The 14,650-nt window shown below is 59.2% G+C and overlaps 1 protein-coding gene across 5 annotated transcripts; it reads right to left on the bottom strand.

Annotated features, from left to right (window-relative positions):
- Nucleotides 1-239: 239 nt before the first annotated feature.
- DNAJB5 (DnaJ heat shock protein family (Hsp40) member B5) lies at nucleotides 240-14,343 on the bottom strand. Of its 5 annotated transcripts, none has more exons than XM_035310296.1 (4): nucleotides 14,145-14,343; nucleotides 9,784-10,028; nucleotides 6,905-7,503; nucleotides 240-2,157 (listed from the first exon to the last, which is right to left on the bottom strand). In XM_035310296.1, the coding sequence occupies exons 1-4, from the start codon at nucleotides 14,180-14,182 to the stop codon at nucleotides 1,924-1,926; spliced, it is 1,116 nt and encodes a 371-aa protein (XP_035166187.1). In that variant the 5' UTR covers nucleotides 14,183-14,343; the 3' UTR covers nucleotides 240-1,923. The 5 variants fall into 5 exon arrangements, with proteins under 5 accessions (XP_035166187.1, XP_035166186.1, XP_035166190.1 ...); XM_035310295.1 differs by lacking the exon at nucleotides 14,145-14,343 and adding an exon at nucleotides 13,213-13,451; XM_035310299.1 differs by lacking the exon at nucleotides 14,145-14,343 and adding an exon at nucleotides 12,535-12,702.
- Between the last annotated feature and the right edge of the window lie 307 nt (nucleotides 14,344-14,650).

Raw genomic sequence — 14,650 nt, 5'->3', positions numbered from 1 at the left:
GGGGTCCCCCAGCACTAATGGGGAGGGGATCTGAGCCCCTTCCCCAGCCCCACCACCTGCACCAGGGCAACCGCAGCCCCTGTGTCTCCCATCGCAGTGCACACCAAAGAGTTAATATTTTTTAAAATACTTTATTTTTCTCTCAATACTGACATTACAAAAAAAAAAAATACAAAAAAAAAAAGAACCACTATAAAACATTCAGGTCTCATTGAAACTGAGAAAAACAAAGCAGCTTGCATCTGCGTGCTGACCTGTCTTCTCACTCCATCAGTGTCCACCAGGATTCCGTACATCGAACTCCACAGGGAACGGCGTCGTGCCCTAACCTGAATTCAAACTGGTCACAAAACTAAGCAGTGCTTTAATTTAATTTAAGAGGTCTCCTCTCCCCGTGCCCTGGCTGTGGCACAGGCCGTCCTCCCGCCGTGTATGATGCACTGTACAGCTATATACCCCACACCAGCTCGGCGGGCACCTTTCTGTGAGCTGAACCCCCCCAGGACCCCTATTTCAAGTCACTGATTTTTCTTCATAAAAAGGATGCCTGGGGAGGAGGGGGTGTTTTGGCTTTCTCGGTGCTGGTTGGGCTGGAGATGTGGAGCTGAGGTGGTGGAAGCGCCATACAGAGCCAGGTCGGCTGTGCTGCCTGTTCTGCAGGACCCCTCCTGGGAAAGAACTGGCAAGAGGCAGAGTTGACCGAGAAAGGTAAGAAATATAAAAATTCTCCTGATGGAAATCCAAAGTTTTTAAAAAAATACAGCATTTAAAAACAAAACCACCAAGCAGACTGCCTCATGCTCCTTCCAGCATCCCCAAAACACTCAGAATTACCTCCTGAATTAAATGTCCCTGTAGAAAAATATATACACGTGCCTTTCTCTTCCTAATAAAATCCCTAAGGCTGAACTCAAACGCTTGTCAAAACCACAGCTCTGCTGACGCTTGGCTCTGCCTTTGCACCCAGACTTGTGCTACACACATACTATGTTCTCACAGATATGATGTTGGTATGGCTGAGCTGAGCCCCGAAAGTCGGGGTGAACCACTCCAGGAAACCCAAAACGGGCAGAGCAAACCCTTATGGAGTTTACCTAACAAGCTAAATATATGTATATAAAAAAAAGCAGCAATGCAAACTCAACACATCTGAACAAGAAAGCTCCCACCCTGGGCTCCCCTGTCCCCCCCAGCCAGCAGCAGGCGCATGGGACAGTGGGGGCAGGAGGCTGGAAGGGACCATCCCCAAGTGCTTTGAGCTCTGTTGATTGGCACAGGTGATGCTCGGTGGAGGTCTTGGCACAGGAGAGTGGACCGCAGTAGGACTAGGTACCGTGGTCCCCGGTTAGAAACGGTCCAGCTACAGTGGCCACCGCGCGCAGGAGCGGTCCCTTGGCCGTACGCGCTCAGGAGTTTCCTTGGCACCTTGGTACAGCCGGGACCCCGAACAGCAGCAAGTATCAAAGAGGGGAGGAGAAAACTAACACGGGGGGGGGGGGGATGTGAGATCCTGTGAAGTCCTATTTACACTGCGCTTAACCCCTATGAGCCCATCCTCTAGTCAGAGGGTTGGCTTGAAAAGCAGGTGACACAAAAACCACAAAGTGATGCACCTCCCCGGGCAAACAGCCCGTGCCGCTCGCTTGTGCAAGGCAGCAAAGCTGGACCTCTAGAAAAACAAAACAAAAAAAGGCTGGCAGCGAGGAGAGCTGTGAGGGCAGGAGCCTGCGCTCACCATTCCCCCGCTGCTGGAGTAGAAAACAGGCTGAGAGGGGAAGGGGTGGGAGGGATGGATGGGACTTTTGGGGAAGAAAAGTGTTTTTTTTGCATTTGAAAGTGCTCTGGCACCTCTGCTCCGTGTGGGCCGGATGCTGTGGCACGTGCGTTTGGAGTATTGCTGCTTGGAGAAGAGTCCCCGGGGCTCTAGGAGCACGGGAGGTGCTGCTTGAGGATCTGTCTCGTCTGGGGAGCTATTCTGTCTGGGAAGCGGATTTTGAACTCCACGATCAAGTCTCCTCGCTGGTTGGGGGCCTTGGGGAAGGGCAGCCCTTCCCCGCGCAGTCTCTTCACTGTGCCCGGCTTGATGATGTCGTTGCAGGGCAGCGGGATCACCCTCCCGTCGATGGTGGGAATGTTCACGGTGCAGCCGCACAGGGCCTGCGGGGAGAAGGAGGGAGACGCCGTCAGACGGGCTGCCAGCCCCACGGCACCCAGGGGTGCACCCAAAGAGACCCCAGCCCCGCTCCCCGTCCCCAGCACCGTGGGACAGACCCCCCCGGGAGGAAGGATCCCTGCTCTCCATCCCCCGCTCCTCCCAGCGGGACGCCTCCAGCAAGCGCCCTGTGGCTTGCAGCAACAGGGCAGCCCAAATTTAGCCCCTCGCTACCCAATGTGGGAGCCCGGCAGGGTAGGGGGGGGCAGCCAAAAACCCAGCTGAGCTCATCGGATGCCTCTGTGGTTCATCAGCTGTCACCTTTCGGAGCCTGGGGGTTATCTATAGCACAGCCTGTGTCCCCCGCCCCGGCCAAAGCCTCCCGAAGGTTACGCCGGCACGGGGCACGGCACCGGGCTTTCCTGGAAGCTGGGGCCCTGCAGGGCTGCTCCTCACCAGAGCCCAAGGGGTTGGGTTACTGCACTGCGCCAATGCCCCGCGGCTATTTTTATACGTTGGTGGCCCAAGAAGGAAGCAAGAACGAGATGGTTCCCCGAAAACGCAGGCTTGGGGAGAGCGGCCCCGGCCTGCCCTGCTGCAGGGACCTCCATGTGGCCATTTGTCCCCCCCCGCCTTCCCAAGCAGCCACGTCCCCCCACTGCCAAGCCAGGAGCTGATTTTCCAGGCTCACACCCCCATCCCCATCCCCATCCCGGGGCCGCGCGCTGCCTCCTGCAGAAGCCGGCAGCAGCCGCAAGCCGCCCTGCGTTAGCGAGCCACGTGACGCGGGAATGCAGCAAGAAAATCCTTGTGTCCTTAAATAACTCAGACAGCTCTGCCGTACACGTGGGCAGCAGCGTCTCCAGGCTTTCAGCAAGGAGAGAGGCTGACGGAGGACTGCGGAGCGATACTTCTGGAAGGGGAGGATTTTCTGGGGCTGGTCCTGTCCTGCACGCAAAGCACCCGTCCCCTCGGGATGGGGTATGGGGGTCCCGGCCCTCCTGTCCCCAAAAGACACCCTGCAAGGGAAGTGGGGGAGGGCATTTTGCAGCCTCCTCCCCAGGAAAAGCAACAGGGCCAAAGCAGCAGGGAGCAGCAGCAGTAGCTGCCCTTCTTCCCCCACTGACCCCTGGCTTGAGGCTGAAGGCTGCTGCTTCTGCTGCGGTGCCAGGGCTTTGCACCAAAGCGAACGCAGAGCCACTCATGCTGGGCTTGGCGCTAGGGCTCAGGTGAGCTGAGAAGAGGAAAGATGGAGCCTGCTGTCTCCTTGCACAGCCCATCTGTGCTGGGTCGCCTCCCAGACGAGCTTTTTCTGGCAGCGGGAGGAGGTTCAGTGCTGGCTCCATGCAAGCAGGGGGTGCATGGTCGCAGCTCCAACAGGTTGGAGGGAAGCTTCCCAGGGAAGCTGGCGCCCTTCTGCTGGCTGGTGCCCACCAGCATGCGACATGGTGGTCTGCATGGGTCCACATGTGCCAAGGAAACATCTCTGGCCATGCAATGGGAAGCAGAAAGGGAACAGGCACAGCGGCTAGACCACAGTTTTCCAGCCAACAGGACCAGCCAACTGTCTTTTTGCCTGTAGCGGAAAAGCCAAGAGAAAACTGACGTGCTGCCTTCGCTCTGGAGGAGGTTTTGCTGCAACCCAGTGGACCTGGGGAGTGCAGGTGGTGACCATTCACACGCTGTCCCCTGCTCTGTCCCCACCACAATGTGGCCAGAGGAAAGCCAGGCAAATATTTCAGCTTCCAGAATGAGCTTTTGAGACCAAAGTAGGGCAACAGAAGCGTGGCTGGGACGCAAGCACCCAGCCCAAGGGACAGGACTGGGAACACCAAGCAGAGAGCCCCTGCCAGGCTCGCGGCGTGGGCGCCGCTCCTCAGCGCCCTGCGAAAGCAGAGGGACGCGAGCAGAGGCAGGCGGTGAGCGCAGACAGGATCTCAGTGTTTCCTTCCCAGAGCCAAGACGCAAGAATTAGAGGCGACCGCTCCTTCGCCGTATGTTCCTGTTTTTAATCCTTCTCGCCCAACTTGGTTGGCATTTGAGGAACTGGTTGTTGAAGCAACACCAGTGCCCGCGAGCGAGAGCCTGAAGCAGGGCGACGCGCGGCGAGCGCAGCCCCGGAGCTGCCCTGCATCCTGGAGAGAGGCTCGGTTTATCCCCGGGTATGAAATCAACGTGGGTTTGATGGCTGAGCCGCGGGCGCCGAGCTTTATCTGGGTCAGCGGCAGGTCCCGCTCTGCTGGCAGCAGAGGGGGGGCTGTCGGACGCTGCTGCCTGGATGCTTTGAGGAAGGTGGCGCCAGGTACAGGATGCCGCGAGGCGCCTCTTCCATCCCTGTGAATCCCGCCGGTGCTGCCTGAAGATCTGCCTTCCAGGAGCGCAGCTGCCGTAGCAGTGTCACTCCTCCCTCCCTCGGCCTCCCACTGCGGTGCATGCCTGTAATTTTAGGCACGGACACGTCCCTGCAGCCCACGAGTCTCTTGGGGAAGCCCTCTCACACCTCCTGCGGTGGCTGAAGCCGTCCCCGATGAGGGACACGGAGCCCGGCAGGACGAGGACGTGAGCACCAGAGGTGCTGGGATGTGGGGATGGGAAGTGGCAGCCTGGCCACCAAGGTGGCATCACCCATCACCACCCGAGACAACATGGGTAGAGGTTTGTGGATGCTGGGTGCTACAGGTTCCTACAGAAGAGCAGCCTGGAGAGCAGGCTCAGGTTCAAGAAGGGGCCACAAGGAAGCAGATGCTGCGTTTCCAAGCCCTCCTGTCACCCCGTCCTTCAGTGCCCCAAATGCTCCCTGCTGGGCCATGGCCAGGAGCCTTGCTCCCCTTGGCTCTAAGATGCTGGCCAGGGGTCTCCAGCATGACCACGAGCGGCATCACAGCTCCCAGCGCCTGCTGGCACCCCGCTGTGCAGCTAAGGAGACCAAAGCTCAAGCTAAGAAAGGCAGACTCGCAAGGATGAACAGTGCAAGGAAAGCACTCGAGGCTACGGCTGTAGGCTTAGGTGATGAAGAGGTTGTGCTGTGATTCACTCCGCCACGTACCGAGATGGTGGCATATGGTGTCGGGGAGCTCCTGGCATCTGCTCCTGCTTCTGAGCACTTAAGCTACTTCTCATGTAAGATAAAAGCAGCAAAGTGCTGCTCGCCCTGCCCTGGGAAGCGGAAGGCTGGGGCTGGCAGCCAGGCCAGCAGCTCCCCGAGCATCCCCAGCACGTTTGGTCTGCGGTGAGGGAGCGCAGAGAACAGGCAGCCTGGCTCAAAGCGCAGAGGAATTTGCCTGGACCAGCAATTTCCACCGGTCTCTCTTTGTGACGGCTGTGACGTGAAGCTAATGCCCTGTTTACAGGCAGCTGGATGGAGATCACGGGGGTCCCGCGGGCAGGAGGCAGCCAGCGCTTCCCCCGGCCCAGCAGCAGTGCATGGGGACAGGCGGGCTGCTCAGCTTGCTGCTCATGGGGCAGCTCCGCACGTGGCGAGCATCAACCTGGACCAACGTGGGCCAGACATCAGGACAGCCGTCCCGGGGGTAATTTTAACAGATACGGCAATGCACAGAAGGAAGCATCTGAGATATGGCATGCAGGACTCCATAAATAATGCAGCCTCTCCCAAGTATTTCTGGAGGGGCCAGCAGGGTCAGCCACCGCAGGAATAAACCTCTTTACTCGAATCCCCTTTGCAACACAAAGGAAATTCAACTCCCGAGCCCATAGGTTAACCTGAGATGATTTTGTTTCAGGAGCACCCAGCTCTGCCTGCCCCACAGGGCTGCCCTTGCCCCCACTGTAGCCGGTCACAGCCCCAGCAGGGATGCGGAGCCATCGCAAAGCTCTTCTGACTTGCTGGCACACTCAGGAGCTCACGTTCCCCTACCTCAGGTCTGGCCCATTGAGCTTATTTCTATTAAATGTACCTGAGAACATAAATCTGTCTTCAAAAAAAAAAATCAGCTCATTAAGAAGACAGACAGCGTCTACAGTCTGAAAGGAACAGCAAATGGCAGCTGCCAAAAACGTCAATGTTAAATGCAGCTGCCAGCTGGGATTTATTAAAAGGTAGTTAGACAGCAGCAGCAGCAAAGGGCACATCTTGTTCTGGGGTAAGCTCCCCGTCCTCTCCCACCTGCGCACGGTTTGCTGCTCTGGTGCAGCGAGTCTCAACGTGACCTCCAGGGCTGACGGCCTGGATGCGCTGGGTTTTGCTCACAGCCCATTTTTTTGAGATTTTGCCCTTTGTCCAGGAAAGCCAGAACCAAAGAAAGCAGCTGTTTGGAGCTAAAGAAGCGCTCAGCAAGGTCAAGGCGTTGCCTTTCTCTGTGTGATCCTGCTCTCATGTGGGGTGCTGCCTGGCACCATCCAGGACAGAAACACGAGCAAGCAGGGACCAGCCCGGTGTCAGCGAATTTGGGGTTTACCTTGCTCCTACAGAGCACCTGGGCTTTCCTCCACAGGTGAATACCCTACGTTAAAACAGAAGGGCAAGACATATGGGGAAGAGAGAAAATGGGTAAAGACCACCCGTATTCGCTCAGGCAGCCCGGTGCGCTCAGTCAGGACTGCAGTACCCATGCCCTACCTGCAGCATGGAGGCTGAGCGGCTCTCCAGACCTGGGCACGAGCTGGTCTCCTCTCGCTCGTGTCTCTCACGCCCTACCTGGTCCTTCCTCTTCGGCACAGGACGAGGACTGGGTCCTGTCCTGGCCACAACCCAGCGCTACCTCTCACCAGGGCACTTCCACTGATACCCACCTCTTTAAGACTGATGTTTGCGGTGTAGACCACGTTCGTCCCGTCCCTCTTGAAGTGCGAGTGAGGCTTGTCCTTGAGGATGAAGACGATGTCAGCAGGGATGTTGTCCGGCGTGGCGTCCCCTTCTTTGGGGAATGTGATTTTGGTTCCCTCCTTCCAACCCCGTTTGATGACAATGTTCAGGATCTTATCCTCAGTCCGCATGGTCCGGCCATCGGCGTTGAGCCTTCTGCGGGTGATCTTCATTCTCTTGGTGGAGCCGTGGTAGATCTCTTCCAGAGACACCTTCAGCTCGTGGATGACGGGTGGGTCTTGGACCTTCCTCCGCGTGTGCAGGGACTCCTGGTGCCGCCGATGAACCCCGTTAATGCCGTTGAAGCCAAACCGGCCGAAGGCACTGAAAGGATCATCGTCGTCATCGATATCCATGTCTTCCTGGTCAAAGCCATTGAACACCCGGGAGCGGCTGCTAGCGAAGAAGATATCGAAAGGGTTGGAGCCTCCGAAGAAAGACGCGAAGGTGGCGTGGGGGTCTCCGTGGAACGTGTAGTGGAAAGTGTTCCCTGAGCCACCCGAAGAGCCACCTCCAGTCTTGAGACCTGGAAGAGAAGGGGGAAGATGCGACATTAACACTCCCTGCCAGAAGAAAGCTGCTGGCTCTCCAAGCTCTGTGTGCAGCTGATCTGCCACAGTCAACACATGGGGCCCATGGCACCCAGCTGTGCTGCACAAAACCCATTTTGGGTGAGTTATCTGTTACCCAAGGTGAACTGCGCTGACAGCCGCAGCCCGGGAGCATTGTGTCCAGCACGTTAGACAATGCTTTGAACTCAGTGAGCAGCTGTGCAGCCGTCAGGGCTTTTGCTGGCAGAGCACAGGGAGGTCAGCAGACCTACCAGCCACCCCCCAGCACAGCAGGGAAGCAGCTCGCTGCACGTTTGGCCAACGGGGTTGACCCAAGGGTCAGCCTCCACCATGGGGGTGGGAAGCCTCCCGCTGTGGTTCTAGCAGCCCAATTCACAAACCAAAAGAGAAGTTTGAGGCTTGCACCTTCCAGCAGCCATTCCCAGGCAGAACTGCCTTGGAGATACAGAGGGGTCAAACAGAGTAGACAAATCTGGGGGGTCTGTTCCGATGCTTTCAGCCTCCTCGTGTGGTCCGTGGCTCTCGTCCCTTGGCCCCAGCCCTGATACACGAACATCTGTGCCCTTACAGAGCCCATACCATGCATGGGGACTGGGCTGCATGGCAGGAGGGGCAAACCCCTCAAGAAAGACTGAACCTGCTGTTTTTCCTGTTTCGGGTAATCCAACCCAAACTCTGGCCCTGTCTGCGGCCCCAGAACCAGGCCCACATCAAGCCCAGCCTCCCCATCCTGCTGCAACCAAGGGGCTGCTCCCCCGCAGTTATTTTTTCCTTACTAAACTCGCTCTTATTTTAGCCCCCGTCATCCCTGGAGAGCCCCCGTCTCCCCAGCAGGCTGCAGCCAGCAGGTTTCACCTTCACGCCGCTGCCTTAATCCCGTGACGCCAGTCAGAGGCCAGCGCAGAGGCAGGGTCCGGTTTCGGCAGTGCCCCCGAGGAAACGCTGCTTTCTCGCTTGAGATAGCCGCTTCTAATTTTAAACGGCAGCAAATCGCCGCGGCTCGGTGCGTCCCTCGTGGCCGTGACATAAGTAACGGGTTCAGCAACTCAGGCCGTGTGCTGCCAGGCACAGATTTTCCCAAGCTGTGCCTGGCTCTGTAGTTTTGCTCAGATAAACCAGGAGGGAGATCCCCCCAGGTCTGGCTGAGCTTTCACACCCAGCAGCCTGACTGCTGACAGCACTTGGCACCCCTGGCCACTTCTTTCAAGAGCTCCTTCAGTTTCTCCCGTAAGTTTCTGGTATTTCTTGTTCCCCAGCATCTTTCAGGAGCGGGTATAATTTCACCAGGAAGGGTCAAGACTCTGTCCCCCTGAGACCTGTTTGCCTCTGAATGGCAGAGAGCCCTCCCCGTGCCTGCCGGGAGCGGGACGGAGCTGATAAAGGGGTCTCCGACCACTGCATATTCCTGCTGGTGACCCCAAAGAGGACGGACCCGCTTGCTGGGCACACAGGAGGGGCTGCATCTTCCTCCGAGCAGGCCGTCCATGGCAGACCTGCTGCTCTTTTAAGCACCCAAGTCCCTGGCTGATTAATGCCGATGCTATTCAGTGCTCTCCTCACCCTCAGCAAATGGGGTTGCAGTCTTCCATATTCGACTAATAAGGCTGTGTGTGGTGGAGCTGCTCTCCTCCTCCATGCCAACCGGGAGACAACAGCAGCCACTTAGTTTCAAAACAAAAACCTATTACTTAAATTGGGAAAAGCTTTGATTCATGTAGGTCAGCCTGTACCGGGGAGAAAAGTGGGACTATAGCTCCAACCAGCACGCTACCGGGGATCCTGCGGGGGGACATCCAGGAAAAAGGGACGTTACTGGGCTGGGAAATTTAGGCCGAGTGAAGGGTTGCTGAAGCATTATCGCAGCGCGCAGGCACGGCCCAGGAGGCGAGCTCCTTTTCACTTCCATCAGCTCAGCGCTCGCCCTTTGGAGGCAGCCCTGCCGAGCCTCAAGTGCCATCTCCCCAGCTGGGAAGAGAAGCAAAAGTGGCTCTGCTGCGGCGCAGAAATGGGTCGGGACATTATTTCTGGCAGCGAGGCAAAGCAGGGTCGGTGGAGTGTTTGCTCTCCCCGCTTCTGCTCCCAGTAACCTTGATTCGGAGGCAGGCGTGAGCCCTGGGGGTGCAAAAACACCCCTGAGCCCCACATCAGCCTCCCTGGACCCAAACAGCCAGCCACCGGGATGCCTCCACACCCCGGGCAGCCCTGCTTTGGAGCAGGAGCACAGGTCCCCTTACCTTCCTCCCCGTACTGGTCGTACACGGCTCGCTTCTTGGGGTCACTCAGGACGTCGTAAGCCTCTGCGATCTCCTTGAACTTCTCCTCGGCGTTGGGGTCTTTATTCTTATCAGGGTGGTACTTCAGGGCCATTTTCCGGTAGGCTTTCTTGATCTCATCCTCGTTGGCTCCAGACTGGATGCCCAGAATCTTGTAGTAGTCCTTCCCCATGACGGCGACGCTGCCTGGTGCCGAGTACTTATTCCTGAAAGCAGAAAGACAGCTGGCTGCAAGGCGAGCGCGGCGCTCGGGCGGCCGGAGATGGGAGCGGCACACACTTATCGCCGAGCCTCCTCTCCCCGCATCGCACCGGCCAGCAGCACCACAGCCGCCTCAAGTCCACTTTTTTTTCCCCCAAGGGGCCCAAAACAAGCGCGAGGACACGGAGGGGCAGTGGGGACGTGCTAGAGCAGCAGGAGCCGCATGTCCCCGGGCTCTGCCTGTGCCTCGCCGAGCTCCGGGATGCGGAGTGTCATCCTGGACAGGGAGCACCGAGGCGTCACGCTGGGTTATTATAGGGGCAAGGCCGACCTCGGAGGCGTGACGGTCTAAATTCGGCCGTCCCGTCCCCCTCTTCTCCCCAGCCTCCTGCTGGCAGCCTCCCGGGGCTTCGCCAGCCCAGGGCAAGGAGAGGAGCAGCTCGAGGGGCTGGGGGGGCGGCGGCGCAGACGGGGAGCCAGCAGGAACTGCGCCGCCGCGCTCACCTCAAAGGAACTTCAAACATTTTGTTCCTGAAAGCAATTGGCATTCAGCTGGAGATAAGTGCTTCCAGCATGTCAGAGCTGTAATTTGTATTTAGCGGAGAGAGAATGAAGCCGTTAGACAGAAACATCTTGTGATGGTGGGAGGTTTTTCTTTCTTTTTTTTTTTTTTAATAAAAAAAAAAAAAAAACACTTTCTAGCCTGACTTGCACTCCCTTAGAGTCTTCAGCTAAATGTTGCAGTAAGCCAGAAATATTAAGAGGTTGTAAAATGTCATCACAGCCTGACACGACACAGTAAGGTCAGCACAGGCAACTGGCTCTGTGCATTCACTTTCCCCATCATGTGGGAGGCTTAGGACAGAGCCATGCCTATACTAAGGCATTGAAAACCCAGTGGCCGAAACCCAAAGGGAAAAGGGTGGGCAATTAATTCACTCCACAGGCATGCTGCTGGAGCAGCAAACCCAGCAGGGTCATGGAAATTCAGAGAGCAGCTCGAGGAGGCACGAGACCAGCTGCTCAGGGAAAAAGATGAGCAAGGCTTATGCTCCTCAAAGCACGCCTCCCAGTGCTCCTTACCCTTCGGTTTTCTCACCGTGAGCTCCTGCCCCTGCCAAGCCCGACCTGCTCTGCCCCACCTGGCTGAGCACAGCTCGGTGCTTGCTCCTTGCCGTGCTCTTCTCCTGACCTTGCCCCCAGCTGACCCTCTGACCTTCAGTGCTCTCTGCTAAGCCTTTGTGCTCACGTCCTACTCCCTTCTCCAGCCTTCTTTTTTTTTTCTTTTTTTCCTGGGCTTGCTCCAGACACATCCTTGCTCCATACAACCCTGAATTGCCCTGGGCAGACCAACCAGGGCAGCTCCAGCCCTTTGAGCCCCTCCAGCAGGTGGGTTTCTGCATCAGACCCTGTCCTTTGCGCTCATACCAGGAGTTCCCCCTGTCCGTGCTCTGCCCGTAACCAAATGCTCCCAGTGGAGGTCTTGGAGGGACCCCTTGCTCCCAACCACCAGCTTTGCCCTTCGTACCCCAGCCCTTGAGCCATCCCTTGGAGGTCTGGAGGAAAGGGCAAGACACCAGGCGCTGCCCAAACCACCCCCCACGGGCGTTAGGGGCAGAAGCGAGAGGCAGCGCTGCCGCGCTATTGTTAGAGGCACAGGAAGGCCTCTGGGGGCGTAGAGAGCATCCTACAGCATCTCCAGCTCCCGGCTTCTAAATGCCAGCACGTTTCTCCACCAGCACAGCCTCCAGCAGGAGCCCTCCAGCTTCTGTGCAAAGAGCAGCCGTCTTTGCCGAGCCCACACAGCCATTACGAGATGCTCTACCCCGTGCCCACCACCGTCTGCATCTGCTCCGATGACAGGAGCCCGTGGCAGGGGGTGGGGGGACGCAGCAGGTCCCCAGCCGGCACCGGAGGTGGCCCGAAATGTCTCTTTTTTTTTTTTTTTTCACCGTTCTGTAAAAATAAGCCATTAACACAGCCTCCCGTGGGAAGGCGAGGCGAGGGAACCAGCAGCGCGGCCAAGGTCAGCCAAGAGTGCTGACAGGTGGCAACCTGCTGGGCACCACGGCACGGAGAGGATGGGACCTGGCCTCCTGACGGACAACAAACCCTCTTCTGCACGATCCAGGAAAAAAAAAAAAAAACAAAAAAAACCCTCCTCCAGCAAGGTCAAACAAGGCAGCACTGAATTCAACCCCTTGTCGCACCCCGACCACGCCGCAGACCAAAGCACGGAGGTCGCAAACCACGGATTTCACCCCAAAATGGTGCCACCAGAGACCCCCCCCGATACCCTGCCGCAATTCCTATACAAGTCCCCAAACCGCCACTCCCCCCCCCACACCCCACACCCACGCAAGGTCTTTACCCTCCAGAGGTCTCTGGGGGGGCGCGGGGGATGCCCGCGGGGGATGCTCGCGCCCTGGCACTGCGGGCTGGACCGGCCGCGTCCCGCTCCTGCCCCGGGGACCCGAAATCTCCCGGTCCCACGTCTCCAAGCCCCGTCACCTGGCGCTGCCGTCCCCACGCCCCACGTCGGGTGACCCGTCGGGTTAAGCCACGCTCCGGAGGCGACGCTCACATGTGGGGTGGTAAAACACGACTCTGTCCCCGCGCAGCCTCCCTCCCACCTCCCCGGGATCAGCTGCGCCTCGACACAGCTCCTCTGCCCCCCCCCTCCGCTCAGTCATCCTGCTCTGCCTTCCCATTTAACCCTCTCGGGAGCGGGGGGAAAGGAGCTGCTGAGCAGGGGGGGGGCTTCCAGGTGGGTTAGGCACCTGCATTTTCCTTCCCCGAACACCTCGGGGAAAAAAAGGGGCTGCATTCAGAAAAAAAAAAAAAACGCAGGCACCGGCACCTCCCAGCTGGCGGCTGTGCTGCCAGCCCCCGTTCTCCCCTTAAAAAATAATAAATAAATAATTTTTATATTAAAAAAAAAAAAAAAGAACCTTTGTTCCAGCCCCGCACATGACATCAGACCATGCAGGCTCTGGATCGGCGAGCCGGCTGAATAGCAATCGCTTGACATAATCCCTCTGCTCTGCAGTCAGGTCAGGGAACGAGCCCACGCGCCCCGCACCGCACGGTCGCGGCACGGTGACGAGCTGGGCAATTCATTACGACTGCAGTTAATTACGCCTCGGCCACGAGCACACAGGCACGAGACCCGCGGCGAGACCCACTTACCGAAACTTTACAAAGACATTCGGAGTCCAAGCGGTCACCTTTAAAGGCTCGACCTTTATTTTAAACATCGCGCCCGCTCCTCAGCCCGGCGGGGACGCGGCTCCGACCTCAGCCCCAGACGAGGGGAACTGGGGACAGGGGTGCCAGCGAGCCGTCCTCTGGGGGCTTTGGAGCCCGCAGGAAGCCCGTCCACGAGGTCGCTGGACAGGCAGCGATTTTCCTCTCGGTGGCTTCTCGCCGCTTTCCGGAGCCGAGAGGCGCCGGGTGGGCGCACGGACCCGTGCGGCACGCTCCCGAATTAAAGCATTTCTTTCTGCCGCCAGCTCGGGCACCCTCCCCGCTCCCCAGCCCGCTGCTGCACGGGGTGCCCACCCTCAGCCCCCCGTTACCTGAACGTCCCCGGCGCAGCTGCCCCCCAGCCCCACAGAAGCGGCGGTAATGAGGAGCCCGGCGTCCCCGGCAATTAATCGCTCGCCCCCGGTGCCGGCCGCGGCGGGGCCACACGGGGAGGGAGAAAAGTAGGACAGCGCTGAGGCACCACGAGGCGGAAAAAAGTAACACGGACCGCTTCACATCAGCATCCCCGCGTGTGTCCCCCCCTTCCCGGGGTGCCGGAGCAGGAGGCGTCCGGCAGCCGCGGTCCCACGGCTGCGACCGTGACCTCCCCTCCCGGTTCTCCCGGCGGCACAAAACCCACTCCTGGAGAAGTCACCTCCGTGCCTCCCGCCGCGGGAGCCACGAACCCCCAGCTCATCCCCTCCGCGTGTCCCCCGACCCCCCGAGCCCAGCGGAGAAACTTGGTGGCCGAGCACCCGGACGCGCGGCGCCGAGCGTCGAAGGGGACCCTCGGGGAGAGCCCCGCCGAGGGACGCGGGGTCCGCAGGCGGTGGTGCTGAGGGTCGGTGCGCGGGGTGCTGTGCCGGGCTGCGTACCTCTCCGCGCGGCTCCAGAAGAGCAGGATGGCCGGCATAGCAGCGCCGGGGCCGGGCGAAGCCCCAAGTTTTGCTCAGGAGGCTGGAGGGGAGCGCGTCGCGTCGGGGCAAGGCAGTGCCACCCGTGCCGGCTGGCAGCCGCAGGGAAGCAGCCAGCGATGTCATGAGTACACGCAATGAATCATCCCATCCCCGGGCCCCCACGCGCGCCCCGCCCGCCGCCCCCCTCCCCCCCCCCGGGCCCCCCCCCCCCCTCCCCGCACACACACACACAACCCCTCCCCACTCGGGTGCCGGCACCTGCGTGGGGACGGGGTTAACCCGCCCCCGGCTGCCGAGCCCCCGCAGGGACCCCACAACCAACCCCACCGCCGGGGGCTGCGTGGGGAGGGGGTTAGGCTCCCGGACCCCCCCCCACCCTCAGGGGTAGGGTCCCCCGCTTTTGGCCCCGTTGGGGTGCATGGGGATGGGGTAAGCCCCCCCCCCCGCTGCCTCCCCATATAGGG

Source organism: Oxyura jamaicensis, chromosome Z (assembly GCF_011077185.1).
Source record: "Oxyura jamaicensis isolate SHBP4307 breed ruddy duck chromosome Z, BPBGC_Ojam_1.0, whole genome shotgun sequence".
NCBI lineage: Eukaryota > Metazoa > Chordata > Aves > Anseriformes > Anatidae > Oxyura > Oxyura jamaicensis.
This window is presented reverse-complemented; position numbering and strand designations above follow the sequence as displayed.